The sequence below is a fragment of the Suricata suricatta genome, chromosome 8 (assembly GCF_006229205.1).
Source record: "Suricata suricatta isolate VVHF042 chromosome 8, meerkat_22Aug2017_6uvM2_HiC, whole genome shotgun sequence".
In the NCBI taxonomy this organism is placed as follows: domain Eukaryota; kingdom Metazoa; phylum Chordata; class Mammalia; order Carnivora; family Herpestidae; genus Suricata; species Suricata suricatta.
Window position 1 is genome coordinate 50,275,412 of NC_043707.1, and position 10,921 is coordinate 50,286,332.

The following is a 10,921-nucleotide window of genomic DNA, read 5'->3' on the forward strand; positions in this document are numbered from 1 at the left end:
CCGAGTTATGCCAGCGCTGTCCAGGGGCTGTGTCCAGGGAAGTTCCTATAAAGGACTCAAGCCCTTGCAGCTCTCAGACCTTAGAGATGAGGAGACTGTTGTTGTGGGTTGGTGAGTATGGTGGTTTCTGGCCCCTACAATGTCGCTCAGTCCAGGAGACAACAGGCTCTACTACAGTTATCACTGTAGGAAACAAGTGAAAGGCGGGTGTCTCCATTTATGCATCTGTGTCTGGCTCTGGGGCCCGGTTGGCAAGTGCTCTGGGGGACAGGAGGGTGGGCTGGGGCCTGTTGCTCTGGGCGTGTGTGTGAATTGGAGTGTGATTTCATCCTCTGTTTCCTGCAGGGCTGGTTCTTGTGCTGAGACACCACGATGGTAAGGAAACTGTGTCCTCCTCTCCGGAGCCAGGGAGACCCTCTAGCTGGGGAGTGCTCTGTGTTGAGTGTCTCCGACAGCCTCTCCCTGCCCTGGCTCCTGTCCGGGGCCATCCATCCACTGCAGTTTAGCGAAGGGTTTCAGTCACCTGCCACTTGTCACTCTGTGTTGGTAGGGTCCAGACTTGAGGATCCATCCTGATCAGGATTTTATAAGGGATTCTTTCCCCCGCTGGGGCCTTAGCAGTTGGGTGGAGGGGGGATCAGATGCCAGCATAGCTTTGGGTGAGTTTGTACGGTGTGGGGGGACGTATGGTGGCCCGGCCTCGAGGGCTGTGCTCACACTGCTCTATGGAAGCCGAGCTCCATCCTCTCCCTGGGCCTCTGCCAACTAATGTGTGTTCTCCCTTGCCAGGCGCTGCCCGCAAACTGGTGTGTTATTTTGCCAGCTGGGCAAAGAGCCGACCTGGCCTGGCCTCGTTCCTGCCCCGTGACCTGGACCCCTTTCTCTGTACCCATCTGATATTTGCCTTCGCCTCCATGAACAACAATCGGCTAGTTGCTAACAGTTTGCAGGATAAGAAATTTATCTACATGGAGTTCAACAGGCTCAAGGAGAGGTGTGTTCAGACTGCATGCGGGGATCGTATTTTCCAATTTTACAAACTGAAGAAAATTACGCCTGTTTCTCTTGTAACTGATCAACTGCCTTCTGATTCTTCTGGTCCTAGCCTCTGCTCAAGTGGGGCTCAGGGGCATCCCTCCAGGGAATTCCCGCATGAATAAACACCCTGAGCTCATTCTAGCCTCTTGCCTTTGTTGCTCTGCCTGGCAATCCCCAGCTCACTTTTCTAGCCAGTGGGGAGGAGTTCATGTACTAATGCTAATAAGATGCCTCTAGGAGGAACGCCTGGGTGGCTCAGTCAGTTAAGCACCAGCCTTCAGCTCAGGTCATGATCTCATGGTTTGTGGGTTTGAGACCTGTGTCAGGCTCTTGGGATTTCCTCTCTCTGTTCTTCCTCAACTCAAGCTTTCTCTCTTTCTCTCAAAACAAATAAACTTTTAAAAATGTTTTTAAAAAGCAAAAAAAAAAAAAAAGGCTTTAAGGAGGGCCCACATATCACAGAGGCTTCACAACTCCTAGTGTCTTTATTACCATTTGTCTCCTGCACCACCCCCCAGACAGAGAGCCCCCTAAGGGAAGGGGCAATGTCTCCTACATGGTTGTGAACCAGTGGTTAGGTGAGTGCCTTGCGCAGAACCGGTGCTTTGTCCGCAGAACCCTTGGGTTCTCTCCCTATCCCAGGAGAGGTGTGTATAATGGTTATAGGTGGCCAGGGTAAAAACCCCATGTCATTAGATCACAAGCAGGGAGCTTGTCTGTCTTGTTCTCTGCTGTATCACAATCAGGTACCTAAAGCTATCAATGGCACATAACTGCTCAATAAATATTTGTTGACTCAGAAAACAGTGAAGAGAAACATGTTTGGACTACTTCTTTTCCTTTGCTTGAGAGCCTCATGAGATGTGGGGGAGTTTGGTGGACTTTGGACCGCATGGGAGGTCGGGGTTGTGATGACGCGTGGGCTGTGTGTTCCCCCCTCTTTTCCTTTCTTTCCTTCCCTGTTCTCTGCTCTGCTCTTCTCCCTCCCTCCACCTGACTTCCTCTTTCACTCCCTTCCTCCCTAACTTTCCACTGTTCCCCAAGGGCTCACTGGAGTGGGGACCCAGCTTACCTCCCTCTATCCTACATCGCAGGAACCGGGAGCTGAAAACACTGCTGTCCATTGGTGGGTGGAACTTTGGCACAAAGAGGTGAGATTTTGCACTCTGCTACTTGAATTCCCCATCCCTGGGTATTTAGCCCTTAGGGCTGGGAGGGGTTTTTAAACATTTTATTTTATTTTTTTAATGTTTTTTTAAATTTTTTTTTTTTTAAGAGAGAGACAGTGTAAGCAGGGGAGGGTCAGAGAGAGAAGGAGTCACAGGATCTGAAGACAGGCTCCAGGCTCTGAGCTAGCGGTCAGCACAGAGCCCAATGCAGGGCTCGAACCCACGAACCGTGAGATCATGACCTGAGCCGAAGTCCAATGCTTAACAGACTGAGCCACCCAGGCACCCCCTGGGAGGGGTTTTTGAAAAGGGTTGAGAATTTCAAAGTCTGTGGGCCCTCTGCAGGGTGCAAACCAAGGGGCTTTGTGGGGGTTGTGGTTCTGAGAAAAGCCTTCTTTGCCGCCCCCCCTCCCCCACCCCATCTCCTGCAGGTTTACCACTATGCTCTCCACATCTGCCAACCGGGAAAAGTTTATTGATTCTGCTATATCCCTCCTGAGGACACATAACTTTGATGGTCTGGACCTCTTCTTCTTGTACCCTGGACTAAGAGGCAGTCCAAAAAATGACCGGCGCACTTTTCTCCTCTTAATTGAAGTAAGGCCAAGTCTGGCAGCTCCAGAATCCAGAAATGATTCTACTTTGAATGTATCTGGGCTCAGGGGTGTAGGAGCAGCAGAAAGCCAGGTGGGGGCAGGAGAGCGGTAGCAGAATGTTCCTTTCCTGCCATCCTAGAAATGCCGGACGGAAGAGCAGGAGTCCTTGTGGCTCTTTCTCTGTCATATCCGGGTCCTGCTCTGGCACTGCAGCCCTAGTGATGCCTCCTCTGTGCGCGTCCTGGCCTCCCTTAGGTAGCCTGTGCTCCCCACCCTGCCTGGCCACCCCTTTATTAAGTCACTTCCCCACTTACCAGGTTGGCTCAAGGATGCCTCTCTCACAAGCCTGAGGTGGGGCTGTGTCTGACTCACCCCTATGTCCCTAGAGCCTGGCTCAAGGGGCTTTGTAAATAAAGGTATTAGGGACAATACTTTTTATTAAATTTAAATTAAATTTATTACTATGCAAAATCTACTTAAAATACATGAATACTTCAGAAATATTATTCTGCCATACACCTTGGCAACCTGGGAAGTCTGCCTCTAATTCAATTATTTTCAAGAAAAATTGCACAAAAAACTAGACACAATAAAACAAATTTTTTTCTCAATAGTAGGAATATCACAGCTCATTTTTTCTCTTATACCACCTTTCCTACATTTTTCAGATTTCTACTGTCAACTTTTCTGTTTTCTATTTCTGCAGTAAAAACGACTGAAAAACATCCAACTAAACCTCTGCTGAAACAACATAAGGAAAAAATAGACAAATCCAATCAGATAACAATGAAAATTTAACGTGAAAAATACTCTATACACAAAATGAAAAGACAAATGACAGAACTAAAAAAAAAAACAATTTTTCGCATGTCACAGTGAAAGGATTCATGAAACAGCTACAGGGGCAAACTGTAGAAATAGCCTGTTAAAAAAATAAAAGCAAATGGCCAAAAACATAAAAAGAACCTCACTCGATTTTACAGAAAGGCAAATCACACAAAACTGATACATCGTTACTTTCTTTCCCTGACTGTTCTGTCTGGGTCTCTGCGTCCGCCTGTGTCTTGGCAGGAACTCTGGTTTGCCTTCCAGAAGGAGGCGCAGCTAACCGGGCGTCCCAAGCTGCTGCTCTCTGCTGCAGTCTCTGCGAAGGAACGGATCATCAGAACAGCTTACAACGCGAGCCTTCTGGGGAGGTGAGTGGGTGCTGCCTGGGGAGCGGGACGTCCCGCTCAGAACCCTGGTGTTGCGCCAACACTCTGCCTGTGAGCACCCCATGTGTGAGCGCTGTTTGGGGGGCCAGCGGTAGAACATAGGTGGGGACCAGGGTCAGCTTCTTTAGGAGACCGGACGGGGCTGTGGGACCAGTGCCCACAAGCACCTCATCGTGGGCAGAGCCCTTTGCAGAGGCTCATGGGAGAGAATACCAAGCGGCCCGGCCTCTGCCATCCCTGGTACTGTAGAAGACACGCCGTGTGGCACACGGCTGGCGTCAGAGAGGCAGAGAAGTCAGCAGCCGCTGCCACAAACACAAAACGAGGAACGCCCAACCAGGCCTAGCTTTCAGGGCGCAGGTCTCTGCAAAGAAGCTGCAAGGCTGAGCGAAGAAGTGCTCCTAACTCACTCTTTCTGGACATGCCAGCTCTGGGCTACTTTTCTTGAACCTCAAGAATCAAGTATTTACAGATGAGGAGGTGAGGCTGACACAGAACAAGAGAGAGGATGGGGGGTTCACTGTGTGATTACACCGGGGAGCCTGGCTTCAGTGTGGGGACAAAAGGGAGGGACCCCACGGGACACAGAGTTTGTCAGCATTGGTCTCAACAGCCAGGCAGTCCAGCTGGGTGACCTGAGGCCAGTTAGGTAACGTCAGAGTCTCAATTGCTTCGGCTCTAAAATGGAGAGAGCGCCAGTACTGAGGTCAACGGCCAGATTAAAATCGAGTGATGGGATCTTTACACACCAGTGCACTGGGGACCTGGGAAGTACTTAGTTACACTTGGTCGTCCTGAAAGTGTTCTGGAAGAGGTGGCTTCACTGGTGTCTGGAATAGTGGAAGGATGGAGCTCTTTAACTGACCTGGGGAGGTACCACCTTCCTCATGACAACTTATGTGACTCCCATTGGCCCTCGCATCAGGCATGACTGTGTTTTCTTGTCTGACTCCTGTCTACTTCCATGGAAACTCTCAGGATGCCCTGGGTCCTCATGCATTGCTGTTCCTAACCAGCATTTTGCTGTGGTGACACATCTCGAGTGGATGGCACCGATGGGCGGGCACCCCAGGCCGAAATGGGGGGAGAAGCTCCAGTGGCGAGCGCACACTCAGTCAGCTAGTTAGTCCTATGGCGATGTGACTTGAAAATCAAGTCAGCTCCATCTTCGTATCTCCCCCTGCTGCCCTTGTAGACTCCTGGATTTTATCAATGTCTTGTCTTACGACTTCCATGGGAGCTGGGAAAGGTTCACAGGACACAATAGTCCCCTGTTCTCTGTGCCTGGAGACTCCTTTTCTGCGGTAAGGAAAGATCTCGAGGGGCCCAGACACCTGCCCCTGGGCCCAGGCCATTGGCTCTCAGTACAAGGAGGGGTTTGTGCTCTTCCCACCTGCAGGCATGGGGCATGAGATGCTGGCGGAATCTGGGGGTACCCGCAGAGAAGCTCCTCATGGGGTTCCCCACCTATGGACGGACCTTTAACCTCCTCGAAGCCTCTAAGAACGGGCTACGGGCCAAAGCTCGGGGAGCTGCGCTTTCAGGAAAGTACACCAAGGAAAATGGCTTCTTGGCTTATTATGAGGTGATGGGAGTGGGGACCTCTGTCTACCAGTCGGGGCTCCTCCATCCTCTGTTGGGACAAGAGCAAGACAGCTGGGCAAAGGCAAGGGTGAGGGCTGGAGGACAAAGAGGTAGTTTGCAGGAAGGGCCCCGCAGGCCAGGGATGGCAGGTGTGTGGGTGCGTTAGGTAGGAGTGGAGGTGCAGCGCTCTGTGCTGACTGGATAAGGCAAGAGAAATCCACTGTCTGAGATATTTCCTTCTTTATCTGAGAAGTTATTTGAGGTCCTTGTAAGGGATGAGGGCTAGGTGAAGTCTAAATGAAGGGGGACAGATATTTCACCCCTTAAGAAAATCTTAGCAATTACGCAAGTCAATCCTGACTTACTATCTGGCCTGAATTAAAAGTATTAGTGCTTTAACTATATATAATTTCAAACATTTCAAAAGTGGAAGAATAGTATCACCTCCTCCCCTCCTCTGTCGCTGCCAATCACACCTCACCGACTTCAATCTCGAATCGATCTTGGCCCATCTTGTTTCATCTCCGCTCCTTGACTCCCTCCCTCCCACTACAGGATTATGTTGGAGCAATTCCAAGACATCTTCTACTACAAGCTCTTTCCTCTTACCCTAATTCCACTCCCAGAATTCTCATCTCAGCAAAGCTTGCTACTGAGTGGAGGAAAGAGATGTGGACCCAAGGGAATCTAAAACACATGAGAGGACAGTAAGAGGCACAGGCTGTGTGGCTTAGGGATCTGGAAAAGTCTCATGGAGCATGTAGCTTTAGAGCAGAGCTCTGGAGCACTGCAGTGATCCTGATGGGCAGGAATGACAGGAGGGAAGGGCCTCGTAGGCCAAGGATGGCAGTTACAGAGGCCCATGGTGTGCATGGGTGCCTCAGGTAGGATGGAGGTAGGAGTGGAGGTACAGTGCTCCGTGCTGACTAGATAGAGACGTTTTCTTGCTAATCCAGTAAGTGTGGTGATATGTGATGGCATAGTTGAAATAATGGTCTTGAAAGACATTATAGACCAAAGAGATGTTTGATAGAACCTTTTAAAGAACAAAAAAGAAAAAAAAAAGAAGAGAGAGAGAAAGAAGAGAGAGAAGGGAAGGGAGCAAAAAGCCTCTGACATTAGCTTCTGCAACCAGCTTGAATACTTCTGCTTCTTTGTAGCACATGGTTCTAGCACAATGCCAGGCATCTTGTCAACACCCACATTCTTGACTGATTGTAACAACCCAGTTCTTCTTATCTCTGAGAAACCTTAAACTAATTACAGTTTCACAAGCTAGTTGGATAGCCTCCAAGACTGGGCCCCTTCATGCTGAGGTTTGTTAATAGTAACTCTTTGAAAAAGATACAGGTTTGGTCAAGGGTCAGATAGCTTACCGTTGGTAGTTTGATATTGGCATCATTTAGCAAACCCTGATTTGGTTTCTAAGGATTCTTGGATTCTTTGTCACTGGGAAAAGAGCAGTTTGCCCGCTGCTGCATCCCTCCATGGCACTTCCCAGAACTAACCTGGTGATCCTCCTGGCAGATTTGCCCCTTTCTCAGGAATGCGACAAGGCATTGGGTTGATAATCTGCGTGTCCCATATGCCCACAAGGGGCACACATGGCTTGGCTATGATGATGTCGTCAGCTTCAGACACAAGGTAAGACCTTGGTCCTTTCTTGCTCCAGCATATAGTTTCCCTCTGGCTTCCATTAGGCTCTTATCTGTACAGCGTGTGTGTGTGTGTGTGTGTGTGTCTGTGTGTGTGCACACGCACATGCGTGCATATGGGAGGAGGATGAAAAGGTGAGGTTGACTAGATCAGGTGAGTTTCAGGAATACCTGACCTAACGGGGGTTTTCTAATCCTGTCTATCCAACCCTCTTCTTTTCCTTCTTTTGTAATTTTTATTTTTAAGATAGAGATAAAGAGCAAGTGGGGGCAAGGCAGAGAGAGACAAAGAGAGAGAGACAGAATCCCAAGCAGGCTCTGCTTTGTGAGCCCAGAGCCCAATGTGAGGCTCGAACTCACAAACCGAGAGGTTATGACCTGAGCCGAAATCAAGAATCAGATGCTTACGGACTGAGCCACCTAGGCACCCCCAACCCTCTTCTTTGGAGGAAAATGAGTCTCCATTTTGAGGGGAGAAATGGCTTTCCTCAGTTTATGCAGGTTTTTAGCAACAGTTTCTTCTTCGCTGCTTGGGCCAGATAACTTCATAACAGATAAATACCAACGTGAGGCAGATCATGCTAAGTGCTCCATGAATATCACTGGTATGTGTCAGGAGTAGGAAAGTCAAGGAGGGCTTCCTCAGGGAGGTGAGCAGCAGGAGGCGATCATGACCTGGGGAGAGGCTCAGGGGGTGGTGAAAGCTCATTCAAAGTGGGTTTAAAGAAGAATTTGGGGGGGGGGCAAGGAATTTTTGTGAAGTGTAAGAGATGGCCGCAAAGTGCAGGTCCATTTACAGAGGGACTTGAATGCTGGCAAAGGTGTTTGGATCTCTTCTTGCAGGCATTTTATGGCAAAATCAGATTTCTGTGCAGGTGTATGACCTGTAAGTCTGAAACCTTTAGAACCTAACTGTGAGCACCCTGTCTCCCCATGCAAGTGATGAGCCCGACAGGTTTGTATACTGAATTAGAACAGAAATCACATGCTTTGATGATTTCTGAACCTGCCTCTGCTCTGGAATCCCCCTGAGACTTGATAAATGTAGAAGGACTTGGTCCCACCCCTGAATATTCCTCAAGTCTTAGAAAGAATCTGGGAACTGTTTTCAATTATGTTCCCATGTGATCCTGCTGTTACCAGTTTGGCATTTTGGAAGCTCTGAGGGACTCGGAGGTGTGCCGGTGACATACTGAGGGTTGGACCGGGTGGTCCATCCATGCTGATGCATAGGCATGTAGGAATTCTTTGGTTCCTAAAAATACTGGAAATGTTATCCCTTTTGTACAAATGAGCCAAAGTTTTGTGCGACCTTTTCAAGATCCCTTAGCTAATAAGTGGTAAAGGCTGGATTCAGATACAGGCTGTCTTGTCAACCATGCTACTGGTGTTTCCTGAGGGTCCGTCTTCTGTGTCTTGCCATTTTACCCAGTCTGGGGGTTGGCCAGCATAGCGGGTTAACGGACTACTACTTTTTCAGGCAATGTTCATAAAAGGAGAGAATTTGGGAGGAGCCATGGTGTGGACATTGGATCTGGATGATGTCAAGGGCACTTTCTGTGGCACTGGCCCTTTCCCGCTTATCTCCAAGTTGCATAGTCTTCTGATGCAGGCTGGTGAGTAGCTATGGCTTGGAAGCGGGGTTGGGAGTTGTATAGCCATGCTCTGGGTGGGTGCCGTCTGTTCGATCTGAAGGTTTTGGTGTGACAGCATGACACTGATGGAAGAGAATAAGCTTTGATGTTAGGCCAGTCCATTATCTTGATTTAGATGCACACTGAGCTTTGTTCTCCCTATTTATAAAATGGGAATGATTCTTATACTCAGGACATTATTATAAGAACGATATGAGATAAGGAATGAAAACTACTGGCTCAATGTTAGTGCTCAATATATGTCAGTTTATTTCTCTGTTGCTTTCTCCTGCTTTCATGGGACAAGGGCCAGAAGAGGAAGTCAGATTTCTGTTGATATCTCTTTGATAGTAGAGAAGGCTCTGGTAGTAAGGAGATGGAGCCCAGCATGCTAGAGCTGAAACATCCTGTGAGATGATTCATAACTATCATTTTATGGACAAGGACACTGTGGCTCAGAAAGCCAACACTGCTAGTCAAGGGACTAGAGATGGGACTGCAACCCAATTCTTTACAAAATGCTGTCCAGAGTGGCCTTGCCCTCCGCATTGTTCCTGGTGCCTTCTACCATGGGGGATACAGGAGGCTTCTGTTATTAGACCTTGGGGGCAGCAAGGTCTTGCTGAAGGTGCCATCAGTGAGGTCAGGCCTAAGCATAGAAAACTGGCAGGCTTCTTGGGGTCATTCCCCAGAAATGTAAATCTGCTGAGTGCCATAGGTGCCTGAGATCATGTCAACATGATGAGGTGAGGTAGCAGGGCTTCAATGTGGTGGGATTTTATCTAAGCCTTCAAGTGGGTGCATTATGAAATCCTTCAATTCTGGATTTGGGGAGCAAGTACTTCAGCCCTGGTGTGGTTGTAGTCCTGCCAGTAATTAAAAGGATGGGAAGGAAGTGGTAGGAGTCTCATCCTGTTCTGATGATTTTCTCTAGAGTTCAGCTCAACTCCTTCACCAAAATTTGGGCTCTCAACTTCTATGAATTCTATGCATAGTCAGACTAAGTCTCCTGGAGAGAAGATCATGCGCCTTGGAAAGAGGGCTGTAGCCCCTGAAATGATGACCACTCCCCCTGGAAATATGACAGTCACTCCTGACGGGCAGACCAAGACCCTTAGAGGCAAGCCCACCACTTCTGAGGCGAATGCAGACCACCTGGTGGGTTATGCTGGTCTTCAGACAGATGCCGGAAGCAGGAGGCCATCCTCTGGCCCTATCATCTAGCCTCTGGACACACTCCTCTTGCTTTTGACAACCTCTGTGCTCCCATTAATAGGAGCGATTCCTTTGTCAGTTCGATGACCCTTCCAACAAGTGCTCTCTCTCTAAAGAAAGAAAACCCTGAAAACCCTTCTGTGGGTGGAGGAGCCTAAGCTCTGTTGAAAGCAGCAGCCGGGGAAACCTCTTATCTTGTCTTGTAGGTCCTCTGACAGGAGCTGCTCTTCCCCAGACATTCTCATGGGTATGAGCAGACCCCAGAGCCACACTGAGTTCCTCTCTTTTCTGTAGAATAAACTGGCAACAAGATTCCATCTGAGTTCCCTGATGTTCTTTTCTTGAAATGGCCTGAGAAATGCAATTGTCAGCTTCTTTCTTTCTTTCTTTTTTTTAAATTTCTTTATTTATTTCGAGAGACAGTGCGAGCAGAGGAGGGACAGAGAGAGGGAGACACAGAATCCAAAGCAGGCTCCAGGCTCTGAGCTGTGAGCACAGAGTCTGACATGGGGCTCAAACCCAGGAACCGTGAGATCGTAACCTGAGCCGAAGTTGGATGCTTAACCCACTGACCTATCGAGGCCCCAGCTTCTGTCTTTCAAGTTCACTTTCCCCTACTGCCATTTCTGGAAGGAAGGAGCTTGGGTCTAGCCCATGTTGCTGTTTTCCGGTGTGACGTTGCTTCCCTCTCTGCCTTAAACGATACTCACATTGCTGGTGGTCAGAGCCGGAATCTCTTCCATGGCAGCTTCCCACAGTCCTCTTATTTCACTTCAGTGTAACATCTCCTCCCATTAATACACCAGACCTACTCTT

General features: G+C 48.8%; 1 protein-coding gene across 1 annotated transcript; it reads left to right on the forward strand.

The window, feature by feature from the left end:
• Positions 1-10,418, forward strand: OVGP1 (oviductal glycoprotein 1). The gene is given in 12 exon segments (XM_029948016.1): positions 1-111; positions 346-375; positions 790-994; positions 2,133-2,189; positions 2,639-2,804; positions 3,875-3,999; positions 5,213-5,321; positions 5,417-5,602; positions 7,129-7,245; positions 8,737-8,872; positions 9,825-10,109; positions 10,112-10,418. Coding segments are annotated over 12 exon segments (1,593 nt in total). The 5' UTR covers positions 1-86; the 3' UTR covers positions 10,264-10,418.
• The last annotated feature ends 503 nt before the right edge of the window (positions 10,419-10,921 follow it).